Source organism: Gadus macrocephalus, chromosome 7 (assembly GCF_031168955.1).
Source record: "Gadus macrocephalus chromosome 7, ASM3116895v1".
Taxonomy (NCBI): domain Eukaryota; kingdom Metazoa; phylum Chordata; class Actinopteri; order Gadiformes; family Gadidae; genus Gadus; species Gadus macrocephalus.
In genome coordinates, this window is record NC_082388.1 from 10,870,013 (window position 1) to 10,887,068 (window position 17,056).

Here is a 17,056-nt window from a genome sequence, read left to right on the forward strand (position 1 = left end):
TGTTCAAGTCAGTCCGTTGTTTTGTTATTTTTTATTGAGCTTGTGTATCAAATTTCCTGGTTCTGCCTGATTCCCTCAGGTAGTTTTCATATTGTGTTTACAAATAATTTTCCTTCATGCCGTGAAATTAGACAACATGTCTCTTTTGTACTGCCTGATTTGTTTACTATCAAGGCTAATCCACTTGAAAGACTGCCTATTTTTTTTCCTTTTTTATTGTTCATCCATAATAAGACACATTTGTTTGAAGAAATGCACACATGGCTAACAAACACATCACAACAAACACATCACGAATGAAAGCAGTTTTTCCTCATTAATGATGAAAAACCGCTCTCATTGGAGATGTGTCTGTTGGATAACCCCTAAACACACACACGCAGTCTGCGTGTGGAACACAATTCCCCCTTTGTTCTCCCTTAATTACTCTTTACTCAGGTACGGTTAAACGCAACTTTACATCAGGGATCGTTAAGCCTTACGTCCACTAATGACGATTTAAAAATACTGGAAAGAAGTACGGTGGGAAAAAAATAAACAAAATAAGTGTTTCCGTTGGTGCCGTGGTCGGGGTAGCGGCGCAACCTCTTCATTTACTTACTCTTATCTTCTGACATATTTTTCCGACTCCCTTAACATCTCCCATTAATATTAATACCACCTTCTGTTAGATCAGTGCTCACATTCAGGTCATAGTATTATTATTTATTTGCTATGAAGACCTAGGGGCTAATATCCATCTGTGTGGGGGTGTGTGTGTGTGTGTGTGTGTGTGTGTGTGTGTGTGTGTGTGTGTGTGTGTGTGTGTGTGTGTGTGTGTGTGTGTGTGTGTGTGTGTGTGCGTGCGTGTGTGTGCGTGTGTGTGTTACAATGTCAGGGTTTGTATGTGTGTTGTATGTGTGTTTATACACATGTGTGTGTATGCACACATGTGTATGTGTGTATGTATGTGTATACGTGGGGTGTTTGTAATTATGCATGTGCTTATCTGAGAGTGTGTGCGTGTGTGTGGGCATATCTGTGAGTATACGTGTAAATGGGTTTGTTGGGGGGGATGTTGGTGTGTCTATTTCTACGTGTGTGTGTATGTGTGTGTGTGTGTCTGTGCGCATGTATACACGTGTGTAGGTAATGTTGTGTAATATATGTATGTTAAAATGTGTGTGTGTGTGCGTGTGTGTCTATGTTTGTTTGTGTGTGTGTGTGTGTGTGTGTGTGTGTGTGCGTGTGTGTACGTGCGCGAATATGCATGTGAGCGTCTTGATGTGTGTGAATGTATTCTTGTGTGTACGAACACACACAGGCGGCGAGAGTTAACTCTGGCCCTGCTGCTCATCAATAATTCACCGGCTATGAGACAGGGTGTCAGACACGCACACACACACACACACACACACACACACACACACACACACACACACACACAACCCCCTTACAGCTCATTACTCTGCCAGCCTCCCAGGACCTGCTGTGACCTTGGCCAGTCTTCAAGGTCACACATCGTCCTCTCATGTTCAAACAGACCAACAGGAGAGGGAGCCCCACTACAGCCGAGTGTCAAGTGGGTGTCAGCAGGGGGCTGGTCGGGTTTGAACTGGATTCAAAGGGCGGTGGCGCTGCTCTGGGTTTGAAGTGAATGAAGAGATGTTGTAAGTGTTCACCTGATGGTTCAAACGTAATGGGGTCTAACCTCACCTGTCATATGCTAAGTATGTTTCTGGGGTTCCGGCGCTCGTCTGTTTAATGTTGCAGTGATCGCTGCAATGAGTTGAGCGCTGCATTGCGTGGTTTGACAGCGCTTGTGTTCAGAGTTGACGTACACACACACACACACACAAAAGGGAAATATGATATAGGGATCGTTTATCATATACGCTCACGCACACATGTGTGGCTGTCTGTGTGTTTATAAACCAATAGAGACCAATAATACATAATAATAAACATTTATTTAGGAGATGAGTGATGGCAGTGTTACAATATGACTGTAAGTGTATATAAACTGTATATATTACATTTATTACAGGATGTTCTCTTATGCGTGCTATTTAAGATGCATGTTGTATATTCGTCTCAGGGAAGCATTATAAAAACTGTTTATATTATCGTACTTTACAAAAACAAATAGGACAATAAAAAAAAAATGCTGATAATGACCAATATGGCTGTATGTTTTTTCCAATAACTTCCGAAAACACAAAAAAATACAAATTGTATAAAAATTCTGAAAAGAAATATAAGCCATAAATACTGTGCTGCAAAATGCTGTTAATGCGAATTTGTTTCACTTTAAGCAGTATTACACTTTAAGTTGATTATAATGTCTAAGAGACATTTTAAGTATTCTAATAATAATAAGTATATAATAAAAAATAAAACAACAAAATAATAATAATAGTGATCGTTATATATTTTGGCATAACAAGCAGTATGTCAGTTGTTAAGTTTCTCTCTCTTTATACGCACATCTCTCTCCCCGGTCGGCTCGACCCGGGATGAGTCTGCTCTTACAGCCCGCTAGGAAAGGACAGTCCTTCCACAACAGAGGCCTCTTTTTAACCAGAGACAATCAAGAAAGAAAGAAAGCATCAATAAACTCTGAAGGGGCATTTTATTAACGATCAGAGCCCCCACTCAATCCGTCCTCTTCCGACTCTCCACTGGGAAGCCATCGATACCCCCAGTTTGATGGCACCCAATGCGCCGGAACCACGGGGGCCGCATCTCCCTCTCTCTCTCGCCGAGTTCACGCGTCTGGCCGCCCCCGCCCCCCCTTCCTCTCTTATAATCCCCTGGCCGTCAATCAGCGAGGTCCCTCAGCTCATGAACTGCGTGTATCCCTCGGCCCCCGTTACTATGACGTCCATCCAGATGCGCATGGCCTCCGGGGAGGGAGCCACCATGAAGTAGAGCCGGTCGTGGGTCTTCACGCAGAAGGTCAGAGACGGGTTGGGGCTCTGGGGGAGTGGGGGGGGGGGGAGGGGGGGATGGAGGATACAGTGTTTGATCGGTGATGAGCGGGAGCCGAGAAAATTAGAGGCAAAAGCAACAAAGTCTGGAAACAAGCATCTGTTGCGCAGCGGGGGGCGGGGTCTGCCTGGCTGATGTTTGTACTCTCTACATTAGACAGGCTCCCTGGACAGCTGCAAACACATTTCATCCCTAATAACATCCTATAAAATATTATACAATTATAAAGTGTTCTAAAAACCGATAAATCACTTCTTTTTCTTTCCAAACTTGCCTCAGCTGCCAACGGCTCAATAATCCAACCTCGTCTTACGCCGCTTTGAGATGTTCTCTCATTTGAAAATGCCCCGTCTCTTGAAATACATAAGACCCATTTGTATTTATATTTGAATGCAGCTATAAATCAACCCATGATGAGATTGGCGAGCGTCCCCCTCCGGCCTGGCAGGGGGGGCCGTGTTGAGGGGGGAGCTGTTACCTTGGTGGCGCTGCGGAGGTGATCGTAGTAGACCTCCTCGATGGCCTGGAAGTAGAGGAGTCCTTTCAGCCTGCTCTCGTGCTTGTCTTGGGGGAGGGGAGAGACGAGAGAGACGATACGGGGCTTTTATCCCCCTATACCTTCTGATGCAACACCCACACATACCCCGGCGCCCAGCCTCGTGCGGAGGTGTGGATTTAACAGCAGGATCAGAACCGATGTTTTCAGGAGATGGTTGACCTTAAACTCGCCGGGTGCGAAGCAAATAACAACGGCTTGCTAAATAAAAAACAAGAAAAATCATTACAGAGTAAAGTGTTTTCTGATCTTTGGGTCCCGGTGGCTCTTTGTTTGGGAACGGGGAGAAATAGAAGAACTTACAGAGTTTGGTCCAACCTTGAAAAGGTCTTTCTCATGCCGTGGAATATCAATTTCATTATTTGTATTTAGTAGAGACAAGTATATATCATTGTCCCATTTACATAAAGCTCTGGTAAAATAACAGAAACAGGCTCGAGCAGCAGGACTTGAAATAACAATCAAAAAAATAATATCTGTGCTTATGCAGTTAACGGATTGATGCAAGATTATGAAATTATTAAACAACGACGGAATTGAGTTTTGGACTGAATATCATTTGGTGTGGATCTTTTTGGAAGGGGGCTGAAGATGGTGAGCGGGAGAAGAGGGAGACAGTGCTGGGGTGAGGTAGGTCCTGCTGTCTCACCCCCCCTGCTGGGAGATCTGTTGGGAGACACTTTCCCTGCACCCACGGGGCGAGCCCAGGTTAATTGGTGTGGGTGTCAGGCAGGACCATAAGGCTGTTATGTTTTCCCATGTGGAAAACAGTTCAGAGACGACCCTAACTCAGGTCTGCGTGAAAAGACATAAGGAAGGGACTTTTGTTTTTTTGAATGTGAATACAAGGCTCAGATATCGCTATGAATAAAAACCCAAGGTTAGTAGTGTATCGGCATTTGCAAGATATAATACTATTAAAAAGGAATATCCAGTATTTTCTCGATGGAACCACGACTGAATTGAACTTCATGGGAAAAACAACTTTGAAGTTGGATGTCAATATCCAAGACCTAATTATTATCACGTCTACGTCTCCACTAACGCCTGATTATGACTGACCTCATATGTTATTGTGTGATCTGGATTTAGCCAGAGGTGTTTAAAAACAAGAAAACAATGGCACAAGTTCAGATTATTTTTTTTTTGAATCCTAATGTCGTTCAAACAAACAGCACGCCACTGTTTTTATCTTCTACGTCCGAGTGCATTGAAGCGTCTCGCTGGAAAAAAAATAATTAATAAACCCCCCCCAACATCCAGCGGAAATTAACAGCTACTTCTGACACTTTTGTCCCCCCCCCCCCCCTCTCCATAAGGCCAAATTTGCTTAGTAATGAGATAAATGCTTTTGAAATGTTGAGTTTTGTTCTGTTAGTCACAAACACGCCAGGAGCTAGCCTTCTCCTCCCGTGGAGAGGGGGAAAAAAAAAAACACGCGTGGAGAAAGCATTGCATCCTATTTCATCACCATCATCACCATCATCTTCGTCAGGAGTGAGAGGGTGAAAAGGCTAAGCAAGTGTGAAGGGAAAGCGAAGGCTTTACGACAGCCCGGATCACGGAGGTACAAATTACCCAAGGATCCCCTCTCCCACTTTATATGATTAACGGCTGGAATATTCCCACTTCCTGTCAGCGCAGGGAATATCCATAAACAAGCGTCTCTATCAAACAACCGATAAGTCACAACGGACGCACGTGGAAGACACTCAAACAAATTGGATTCTGGGAAATGTTTCTCTTGTGTTTCCTTAGGTAGATCACAAGCTTCTGGCCGTCCTTCAGCTGTCAGGGTGTTGATGTGGGGGGGGGGGGGGGGGGGGGTTCCGCGTGTATTTAAAAACAAAGCCCAGGGAGGGGGGGCCCAGTCGGAGAGAGATCTGAAGTCGACATCTCGAGTGGTGTCCAAACTTTGCGTTCTCCCCACCGCCACGGTAATGAGTGATATAACGTGGGGGCATGCGTTGTTCAGTCTCGAGGGTTTGGTGGACGCGGCGTGCGTGGTAATGAGCTCGCTCTAATGACTGGGGCTTTTGCATTACAAAGGAACCAGGGAGTACAAATCGGAGACGTTCGAGTTTGTGCTTCAACATATCTCCTTTGATGTAAAGGAAAATAAATGATAATGATATAACGGGCTGAGTGCGGGCCTATAGGGCGGCCCGGGGGTCAGGCTGATCAAAACCGGGGAGTGTGCGGTTGTATTCCGTTATGAAGCACACCCACCACCACCACTACTACCAGAGACTTCAAACTGAAAGACTGGATCCACTGATATCTCGGGTCGTTACGTCCAAAACAGACAAATCAAAAGCGGCGCAATATCAATGCGGTTAACCCAAAAGGAGTACATCATTACTGTTACACCCTCTAAACCCAACGTAAAAAAACGAATCCAATTAGATCCTGCATTAAGATATTATAATTGAATATATCCCAGACGGAAAATCGGTTTTCACAGCAGAAGATTTACAGGGCAGTAAAAGTAAAAAAATATCAATAATTTAAAAACGTGCCAAAATGTGTGTATAAATAGATCTCTATGTATTAAATAGATATATTTATCCACGTACACGTGGATAAGATGAGCATCCTCACCAACATAGTAGGAGAAGTTCCTCTTGAGGCGGTCGAAGACGAACCAGCGCTTCTTCCACGACTTGATCTTGCCGCCCATCTTCACCAGGTGGCCCTTGCACATCTTCTCGGTGAGGATGACGAAGGGGCAGGTGTCCACGCTGTGGCCGGACGACTCCACGTGGACCCGCAGGTCAAACTCCTCCTTCCGGTTGGGCAGGTAGCGCGTCATTGGCCGAGCCTTGGGGGAGGAATGACGACAACATCACCCTCACAGCGGCGGCGGATTAATGGCTCATTTACGACCAACTTACAGGTGTGTGTACGATAAAAAAGAGAGGATATTAATGAGACAGACCGGGTGGGTAACCATCGTTATTGGTTTAAGGAGGACGGTGTTTGTTTGTCGAGAGTATTCGCACAACAGGAATTACAATTTATACGCACGATAAATCAAATAAATGAGGTCAATAATGAAGGGAATAAATCTGGTTACATACGTCATATAATATTCTATGATAATTATTTATCAATTTGATGTCTCTGTCCATTCCTCTCATGTTTCTGCCTGTCCACTCAGCTCTGACTCTTACCCTGGCCCCCACTTCTCCTTACACCTCTGGTATCTCCCCTCGTCTCCTAGTAGCATCTAGTTTACACTCTCTTATACCTCTCCTCTCCTTCTCCTCCTTTCTTCCTTGTTTTCTTGATGTTTCTCTCATGTAGTCATTCAGTCGCTTCAGCCTCTTTTCATCCATCACGTATGTTTATGTGTTGAGTGTACCTTCTCTGTAAAAATACTTATTTCTCCTTCCTTCTTTCTATCTGTATTTCTTTCTGTCTTTGTGGTTTTGTTTGTATTTTTCTCTGTTTCTTTCTACCTTTGTTGTCAGTCTTTCTCTCTTTTCTCTTTTCTCAGTCTCTTTTTATTTTTACATGTTGAATGTCCTTTCTCTGTTAATTGTTCCTTCTTTCTATATTTCCTTGTTTTATAGACTGTTAGAATGAATATTATTATTTGTTTACATTTCTCACTCTTTCGCTCTTTATCTCTCTCTTCCCATCCCGTTGTCTCTCTCCCACTCTCCCTCTCTCTCTCTTTTCCACCCTCCCCCCCCTCTCTCTCCCCATCCCCCCCTCTCTGCTTCCCTCTCCCATCCCCCCTCCTCCTCCTCCCCCCTCCTCCCCTCCTCCCCCTCCTCCCCTCCTCCTCCTCCTCCTCCTCCACTGACCTGGGAGAAGTGCCTCTCTCTCAGCTTCACCTCCTCCTCCACCAGCCTCCTCCTCCCCCTCCTCCCCTCCTCCCTCCTCCCCTCCCCCTCCTCCCCTCCTCCCCCTCCTCCCCCTCCCCCCTCCTCCCCTCCTCCTCCTCCTCCTCCTCCTCCTCCACTGACCTGGGAGAAGTGCCTCTCTCTCAGCTTCACCTCCTCCTCCCCCCCTCCCCCTCCTCCCCTCCTCCTCCTCCTCCACTGACCTGGGAGAAGTGCCTCTCTCTCAGCTTCACCTCCCCCTCCCCCTCCTCCCCTCCTCCTCCTCCTCCTCCTCCTCCTCCTCCTCCACTGACCTGGGAGAAGTGCCTCTCTCTCAGCTTCACCTCCCCCTCCCCCTCCTCCCCTCCTCCTCCTCCTCCTCCTCCTCCACTGACCTGGGAGAAGTGCCTCTCTCTCAGCTTCACCTCCTCCTCCACCAGCCTCCTCCGGTGGGAGGCCTCGTCCAGGAGCCTCCGCTCCGCCTCCTCCCGGCGCCGGCGCTCCTCCTCCAGCATCTGGAGCCGGGCCTGCACCTCCCGCTCCTGGAGGAGGAGGGGGGGGGGAGGAGGGGGGGAGGGGGGGAGGTGGAGGGGGAGGAAGAGGATAGGAAGGGGGAGGGGGAGGGGAGGAGTGGGGGGGAGGTTGAGGAAGAGGGGGGAGGTTGAGGAAGAGGGGGGAGGTGGAAGATCGGAGGCAGAGGTGGAGTAGGGGGGAGGTGGAAGAGAGCAGGGGGAGGAGAGGAGGGGGAGGGGGGGGAGGAGAGGAGGGGGAGGGGGGGAGGAGAGGAGGGGGGAGGGGGGGAGGTGGAGGGAGGAGTAGAGGGGGGAGGCGAAAGAGGAAGGGGCGAGGCGGAGGATAGAAAGGGGGGAGGAGGAGGAAGAGGAGAGGGGAGGGTGAGTAGTAGAGAGGAAGGAGGAGGTGGGGGAGGGGAGGAGGGAGGAGCAGGGGGGGAGGTTGAGGAAGAGGGGGGAGGTGGAAGATAGGAGGCGGAGGTGGAGTAGGGGGGAGGTGGAAGATGAGAGGGGGAGGAGAGGAGGGGGAGGAGAGGAGGGGGAGGAGAGGAAGGGGGAGGAGGTGGAAGATAGGAGGGGGAGGTGGAGTAGGGGGGAGGTGGAAGAGAGCAGGGGGAGGAGAGGTGGGAGAGACAGATGGAGAGAATGAAAGATAAGTAACATAGTAATTATAAGGGAGATGGTGGGGGGATGGATGGATGGTAATGATAGTCAAATATTTTAATTCCTCACGTCAGGAGAGACACCGGGGGTTTAGTGGTGTAGCGCATGTAAGTCTACCGTCTATATGCACACGTCTTAGGGGTAGTACTAGCCATGGCTAATGTCTATATACATATGAGCGTCTTAGGGGATCACACACAGTGTCTATATATCTATTCCTCTGCCATTAGGTATCGCCAGTCAAACCATTCCCTACAGTCTCGCGGATCCTTAAATAAACATTGATTTGGAAACGATGCAATATTGAAACATTAAGTTGCCATTTCATGCTGGCTTGGTCTTTTTTTAGAGCCCGAGTTATGGGAGAATCCGTTTGAACCTTGAAATGCAGTTGGTTTTTGTTTGAGACGGGGAAGCGAGGACAGGGAACCGTCAGAGGTCTTTAGAGGACATCCAAACCCCCTGACCTTGCCTTTGTAAACTGCTTTCCGTTTTGGTTTCGCTTTGGAGCACGGCTGACGGCTCCACTTTGAACCGCCTTTCCATTTAGCTTTAGCAAGCGGAGGACCTGGAGAGAGAGCGGTCTAATGTGAACCCCCAACACACCACGTGGTGCAGGGGTCACGTTCTGCTTTAACGGGGAGACGGGAAAGGAGCATCCAATCCATCCATCAGTTATCTACCGTCTGTGTTGGGCCAGGTGTGATCTGGGTAGTAGTCCGAGCAGAACTAGCAGAACTTCTTCTGGGGCGGACGGGGGGACCACACAGAGCCTGAGCCAGAAACCAGGGCTGAAAGGGGCGGGGTAATGCCTTGTTTACAGCTTTGTCTAATAACTCATTTGTGTGAGTTGGTAAGCTTTATAAGCACTGGAGGATTTATACTGTGGCCACACTGCACAGTGTTGGTTTAATCCTTTACAGGCACTTTTTAACAGTTTACTGCTGCTGGCCTGAGTTTGTGTTTGCTGTTAATAGCCAATTACACGCTTACAGATGTTTGCTTCCAGCAAACAAAGCGCAAGTAAATAATAAGCAAAAGAAAGTGAAACACCCCCTTCACCCAGATCTGAGCTGGTTTGCTACCTGACTTAAGATGAATCAAAAATCCCACCTCAGACTTCAGATGTATCTGAGGTCTGAAGTGTGAAACTAGGCCAGGTGTGGCAGGTTGCTAGGAGACTCACGCGGTTCTCCACCAGTCGGGCTTTCTCCTGCTGCGCCTCCTTCAGCATCTTCTCCATCTCCTCGATGCGCTGGGCCTCCTGCCCGCTGGCACTGAACCGCAGAGGACACAAGAGCCTCTGTCAACACACACACACACACAGCCAGGCCCGGAGAGCAGACGACCACACACTCCACTAAGCAGTAACGGCTGTAGTGGTGGTAATAAGCCTATTTAAAGCACCGTATTTAAAACAGAAGGTTATTCAATTATATTGGCTGTCTGAAGTGGGCGGAGCTTCACGTCTCACTGGTGTACAACCTCGAGATCAACTCTGCTTCAGGAAACCCGGGAAAACTTAGAGGCGGTTGGCATGGCAACAGGCAGTGAGCGGCAGTAGTCAAGGGAACAGACACATATAACAAAACATGTTGTCAAGGGGGAGTAAAAGACACGGCGGTGACCCGTCTCGACGAGGCAAGGGGGCAGACTTGAGTGTTGCCATGGAAACAGCGGCAGTCTCTCTCACCTTTCTGGCGAACAGGCGCAGTTGCCGGCGGAGACGCTGGTCTCTGTGCTGTCGGAGCTCTCCAGGCTCAGCGTGTCGTACGCCTGGTTGCCACTAGGTGGCGCATGGTGGTGCAGGAAGGAGTGGTGCACGGTGGGAGATGGACCTGAGGTGGTAGACAGACAGCCACGTACTTTATTTAGACGGCTCATAGACTGACGCTATAGCACTTCCTACTGGTGACAGGTGGTCATGACAACGCTGTGAGACACTTGTTTACACCTGCAGTTTGGCAACGCATGAAGTAGGTCTACTATACACACGTTGTTTTTTTTACAAAATTACATTTTATAATTTTCATACAATTTCCCCCTCGCTGAACATTTTTCCACTTGGGGTTTCATAAGGTAAAGATAAGTTAAAGAAGGTGTTCTTTATTAATATCCCAGACGGGATAATCAGGTGTCAGGAACACACTGTTGAAAGGTTGCATCCTGGGTGAGTGAGCAGTACAGGAGAAGTGTGTCTGGGGTATTACCTTTGCACTGCCGAGAATACTGTTTCCTGGACTCTGTGTCGGACGAATGTGACAGCTCTTTGAGCAGCAGCTGTAGATCCTGATAGTAAGGAGCACAGGAGCCAACGGTCATAAGCCAACGATCTGCTGAACATGGTGGTCGGGTTCCACCCTCTATGCAACGATGCTTCCTCCCCGTCCCCCCCTCACCCTGGTGGATGCGTTCTTCTCGTGGGAGAACCCATTGGCTTGTGGGAGGGGCGTGGCAGTGCTGCTGGGCTGGGAGCACGACTGTCTCTGTCCACCGCCGTCTCCGTCTGGTCTGGGCTGGAGAACCAGACAGGAGGAGCTCACGGTTACAGTCTGTCTGTCTGTCTCTCTGTCTGTTAGTGCCTCTGCCCGTCGACCATTCCGTCTCGAGGTCTTTCAGTATATGTGTCTGTCTGTCCGTCTGCCCGAATCCGTGCATCCTAGCCTTCTTTCTGTCCACCAGTCAGACTCTATGGCTTTCTTTTTAAGACAGTCGGTGTATGTGTCTGTTTGTCCGTCAGTCTGTCTCTGTCTGTCCTAGCCTTCTGTCTGTCCACCAGTAAGACTCTATGTCTCTCCGTCCCCCAATCAGTCTCTATTTCTGTATTTTAAGACATTAAGACATGTGTATGTATGTCTATCTGTCTGTCCGGCAGTGAGTATCAATACCTTTTTGGCAGGCCTTCAGTTTGTGTCTGTCTTTCCGTCTATCAGTTTGTGTTTGTGTCTGCCTGTCTCTACTTTTGTCTGTCTGACAGTCTGTCTGCCTGCCTGCCTGTCCGTCCATCCCAGCCTTCTGTCTGTCCATCAGTCAGTCTCTGTGTCTTTTTGGCACTCCTTCAGTATGTGTCTGTATGTCAGTCTCCAAGTCCGTCTGTCAATCAATCTGTTTTCTCAACACCATTGATGATGTGTCTTCTCCATGTATGACCACATGTTTGCTTCTGCAACATGTATTGATTGGTGAATCAATACATTAGTCTGAGTGTGAGCAGAATGCGGCTCCCCGTTTTAACCCAGTGTTGAGCATAACGTGTTTTACAATGTGCGTTAGTGCAAGCACATGGCGTGTTACTAGGGAGAGTTGTTGTTGTTACATCTTCTTTGTCCTCCAGAGGGCGCTGTACTGTTAAAATATTCATCACAGTCGGCTGCCTCGAAGGGATGAGTTTAATATTCGAGCTGTGCAGGTGAAACTGCTCCTGACCAGTCCATCGGTCCAGGATGCTTTTCTGAATACCATTGCTAATACTTGTACTAATACCAATAATAATACTTAATAAAAACTTATACCAATACTTATACTAATACCATACCAGTTTTTGGTGATGTCATGAGTGTTGAGAACAAGTATAAAACGAATATTCCATTTTGATTATATGCATAAACACAGTCATTCCCAGATTTCGGCATATTGCACAGTGTGATCTCAAAGTCCTGTGAACACAAAGTCGGCAACAATGACTCACTGAAGAAGAACACTCAATGTCAACCATTCCGCTGCACTGTGACACAACATGAGGTGGTCTGAGGTGATAAGAGAGAAAGCAGAATCAAAGCAGAAAGAGAGAAAGCGAGAGAGAGAGAGAGAGAGAGAGAAATTGAAGGGCTATAAAGAAATTGAAGGGCTTTACCTGCCCCTGCCTGCGGGAGGAAAAGGACTTGGCAGGCAGCGGGGGAGGGCAGGCCTGCTGGTGCTCCCCAGCGGCCATGATGTCCTGGTACCAGCGCTCCAGGTTCATAGCAGGCAGCGCCCCCTGGTGGAGCTGGTGGCTCTGCAGCCCCGAGAAGAACCCCAAGGAGCAGAGGATAGGATCGTGATAGGAGCAGCATGGGGGAAGGTGGAGGAGGTAAAGAGATGGTGCCAGAGTCATAAAGCAGCATCATGTATCACCTTCCGATATTGTGATAGACATGGGATTGAAAATGTGGGAGGCTGCGATCACCGGATAATTTCTGATAACTATAGAGTCCGCGTGGTAATTGATTAGTGTCTTTGGGTGAATAAATGGGCCCACCATGGGATGAGATTTGCATTGGATAAGATAATAACCGCTTCCAACTTTTACTTTATGCCCCGGCCCAGCTCATCCAGAAAATCTAATGCTAGTTAATAATAACTGTTTGGTTATTTGGCTTATGCTTTTCTCTTTCATACATAGTGACTTACAGTGAATGTGTAGATACGTGTCATTAATGAACAGGCAGGGCTCTGTATATGTAGCATGTTATGTGTGGAGTTCCTTGTTACGCCACATGGCTACACTGTGGTGTCTTATTGGGGATCGTGTGGTTGCAGCCTCCGAAGCTCAGATTGCAGCATAGATGGAGAACGGGTATCAACAGCATTAAAGGGAATCAATACCTTTTGAATTGAACCCACAGAATTTTTGGAAAAACTACTTGGGAGAAAAGGGAGGGGCTCAGACCTGGATAGAGAAGATGGGAGGAGGAGGAGGAGGAGGAGGAGGAAATGCAGATGATCTGCAGGAGAAGTGAGGCGCAGCGGGGGCTAGCTGGAATGACTGGAAAGAGGAGGTGGAGGAGGAGGAGGTGGGACAGCGGTCCACCCTCTGCATCCCGAAGATCTGGCTCAGCTGGTTGACCGTGATGTACTCCTTCACACACAGACACACACACACACACACACACACACACACACACACACACACACACACACACACACACACACAAACATACACAGACACACAAGTCCGCAACAACACACACACACACACACACACACACATACATATGTTCGCACACATATCCAAACAAATGCACATGTGCATATACAGACACACACACAAAAGTACCCAGAAACACACACAGACACACTCTTATTTATTATACAAGCAGATAGCAGAAAGGAGGAGAAATATAAATAAAGAATATCTGTACGAGAGTAACCAAACCCTTCAAACCAAACCGCAGGGGTGGCATCAAACGACATCTCTGATTGGCTGAAAGTGTGTGCTTTATTGGTGACATCATTTCAGCCAATCACGTGTGTTTAAGCAGATATCGTGCATTCCCTGAGGTTAGATTTTAGTGGTAAGTGTACTGGTCTGGGACGGAGAGAGAGACCGAGAGGAAGAGGGAGGAGAATAGGAGAGAGGGGGATGAGTCAAAGATATATATATATATATATATATATATATATATATATATATATATATATATATATATATATAGATATATAGAGAGAGAGAGAGAGAGAGAGAGAGAGAGAGAGAGAGAGAGAGAGAGAGAGAGAGAGAGAGAGAGAGAGAGAAATAAAGAAAGACTGGGGAAGGAGAGAGAGCGTGGGGGGGAGGGATGAGGGAAGGAGGAGAGGAGAGAGAAAACAAGAGAGGAAGGAGAGAGGGTGACAGTGGGGGATTCTACCTCGCTGGACAGGGCGGGCGAGGCGGCCAGGGAGAGACAGTGGAGAGTAGCGGTGGAGGAGGAGGAGTGGGCTGTCAGAGCGCTCCCGTACATCTTATAGACGTCAGACAGCTTGAGGTACTCCTGCACCCACGGACAACACATCCGGAGGACAGAGAGGAAGGAGGGGCATTGGAGGGGGGGGGGGGGGGGGAAGCAAAAGTAAAGGTAGTGTTGGGTAACAACAACAACACGGCAAGCACAGCAAGGGTTCCGCCGAGAGCACAACGCTCTCAGCCCTGAATCGCTGTGTCTCCAGCATGGGGACACAGCTCGCCATGCAAGCCCTCGCCATGCTCGCCATGCAAACTCCTCAGTCTCAGGCTCTGAAGGTTTCAGCCATAAACCACATGAGACAGAAATACCGTGCTCTTCAGAACCACTCCAAGCATCACAATCACGGACAATTACTTCACTTGTTAATTTGCAACTGCATATCATCCTAATATTTCAACTTCTCACTATCTCACTCACACACCCACACACACACACACACACACACACACACACACACACACACACACACACACACAAACACACACTTAAGCACAAACAAAAAAACACACACACACACACACATACAGCGAGCTTGAAACCACCCTCAGACCACGTCAGTTCCCTCAGAGATTCAAATCCGATCGTGCGCACATTCCGGTTATCTTCTGAATCACCAGAGCCAGTGACTCCTACGCCACTCAGTTATATGCTCAGGCTTTGTTAGCACTCTGTCAAAAAGCAACCAGGACCTGCTGTGGAGGGCCCTTTACCTCCTGGGGCCTGGGGGGGTAGGCTTGAGGAGAGAGTGAAGTAGTGGCGGGAAGGGGACTATCACGACCCCCCTCTTCACGAACAAAGTCCGGTTCGCTGATGTGAAGCGAAGGCTCCTGTGCGTTGTAAAAAGTGTCCCCTTTAGTCAAAGCCCAAATGGTCAGCGCGTTCACTGATGCGTCTCCTCAGTGATTCTAGTCCGACTGAACGCTGTTCTGAATGACCTCCCTGGAGCCCAACACGGACATTTTACAAATGAAAAAAATAAAATAATAAGGCAGTGAGGCAGAAGATGTGTTGATCTTCCTGGCTTACCTCGGAGGCGTTATAGGTGATCTGTGGGGGGCCTCTGCCCTCGGCCTGGCTGTAGCATCTCTGCTCCAGGACACAAAGCCGGTCCTTCTCCTGTGGGAAGCAGCAGAGACACCAGGCCTTTAGCTCTCAATGGCTAGCAGCACATAGCTAGTGGTGTGTGCTGCGTATCAGCAAGCAATGATATGTAGCATGATACAGGAATGTCACAATTAAAGATTTCCTCTGAGGACAGAAACAATATATATTATTATTATTATTATTATTATTATTATTATTATTATTATTAATATTACTGTTTATAGTAATAGTTCTGCAAACAACCTGGTTGACAACGGTTTTAACTTGAGAGGAGAAACGTTAGCAAACTATTTATAGATTGGAATATTGCTATTGTTATACAACTTAATTAAAAGAGAGTAAGATGGAATTCACCCTCCCCAGCTAGCATTTAGAACCAAGATGGCCGCTCGCTGAATAAGGCCCATAAACCAACCTTGTGTAGCATCTGCAGAATCAGGGTCCGGTCCTTGGCCAGCTTCTCACACTCCAGAGTTGCTTGTACTCCCAGCTGATTGGCCTGAGCCTCCAGGGCGGCCATCTTCTCCTGTGGAACACCAATCAGATCTCAGCATGCTGTCACATGACTGAAGTTGCTTCTTAAACTAGAAAACCCACTCAAAACAGGGTCTATTTATGATCACAAAGCGAAACACTGACACTACAGGTTGTTTTCTGTGGGGAATTATTTAGTCTCCATATTAAAACATATACATTTCTTCAAGTTTTCCATATCTCTGTACTGTTCTCTCTTACGAATAAAGTACCACAATAATAACCAAACTACTTTCAGGTTTTTAAATCTAATATGCCTTTAGTGGTTTTTGTGGTCTACATTTACATTGGCATTGAGTCATTTAACAGAGTCTTCCATCCCAAACGAAAGATTACATTTGCGGCATTTAGCAGACGCTGTAATACAAAGCAATTTACAATAAGTACAATTGTCAGAAGAAAGACAAACAATATATTGCTGTCGGTACAGTAATGACGTTCATAGAACCAAGAGCAAAGCACTTACAATCGCTAGGTTAACCCATTCCCCGTATACAACAGAGATAGCTAGCATAAGTTGCTACACAACTTAGCAATTATTTTTTTACAATCAAAAGTGGGAGGAGCTTCAGAAGGTTCCTGCTGCGACGGCCCTAGGAGAGGGCTGGAGGGCCAGGGGGCCCGGCCTGGTTACCTTCCTGCGGGACAGGCTGCGGTGGCACTCGGCCTTCTCCTGGAGGAGCTGGCTGCAGTGCGCCTCCTTCCTCTCCTCCAGGCTGCTCTCCTGCTCCAGCTGGCAGAACTCCAGCTCCTCAAACCTCCTGCCCCCCGCGTCCAGGGCCTCCGCCTCCTGGACACACACACACACACACATACATGCACGTACACACACACACACACACACACACACACATATACATACGCACACACAAACACAAACACACACACATACGCAAACAAACACACATACACATACCGTACATATACATGCAAGTACATACACACACATATACATATGCACACGCAAACCGACACATACATGCTCACACAAACACACACATTGAATACACAATCACACACACAAACAAACACATACACATGCATACACACACAAACATACAAACACACACACACACACACAAACATTATTCACCTGACTTTAACAAAAATCAAAATTGTGTTTTCTAAAAAAACATTTAGATAGAAATGATAGATGAACATAGAGGAACAATGGAGACAAAGGTG

General features: G+C 47.5%; 1 protein-coding gene across 11 annotated transcripts in view; it reads right to left on the reverse strand.

Moving 5' to 3' along the window:
• Positions 1–1,932: 1,932 nt before the first annotated feature.
• The window catches only part of phldb1a (pleckstrin homology-like domain, family B, member 1a), a 32,760-nt gene continuing 17,636 nt past the window's right edge, over positions 1,933–17,056 (reverse strand). For 8 of the 11 annotated variants that reach the window (XM_060056682.1, XM_060056683.1, XM_060056681.1 and 5 more), the window contains 15 exons: positions 16,506–16,661; positions 15,753–15,863; positions 15,260–15,349; positions 14,944–15,060; positions 14,138–14,260; positions 13,180–13,368; positions 12,385–12,525; positions 10,931–11,047; positions 10,742–10,820; positions 10,225–10,369; positions 9,718–9,808; positions 7,752–7,898; positions 6,128–6,347; positions 3,449–3,534; positions 1,933–2,957 (listed from right to left, as the gene is read on the reverse strand). In XM_060056682.1, the coding sequence (XP_059912665.1) occupies positions 2,817–2,957; positions 3,449–3,534; positions 6,128–6,347; positions 7,752–7,898; positions 9,718–9,808; positions 10,225–10,369; positions 10,742–10,820; positions 10,931–11,047; positions 12,385–12,525; positions 13,180–13,368; positions 14,138–14,260; positions 14,944–15,060; positions 15,260–15,349; positions 15,753–15,863; positions 16,506–16,661 (1,953 nt within the window). In that variant the 3' untranslated portion in view covers positions 1,933–2,816. The remainder of the gene's footprint in view (positions 2,958–3,448; positions 3,535–6,127; positions 6,348–7,751; positions 7,899–9,717; positions 9,809–10,224; positions 10,370–10,741; positions 10,821–10,930; positions 11,048–12,384; positions 12,526–13,179; positions 13,369–14,137; positions 14,261–14,943; positions 15,061–15,259; positions 15,350–15,752; positions 15,864–16,505; positions 16,662–17,056) is intronic. The other 3 variants (XM_060056688.1, XM_060056690.1, XM_060056693.1) reach the window with 3 other exon arrangements.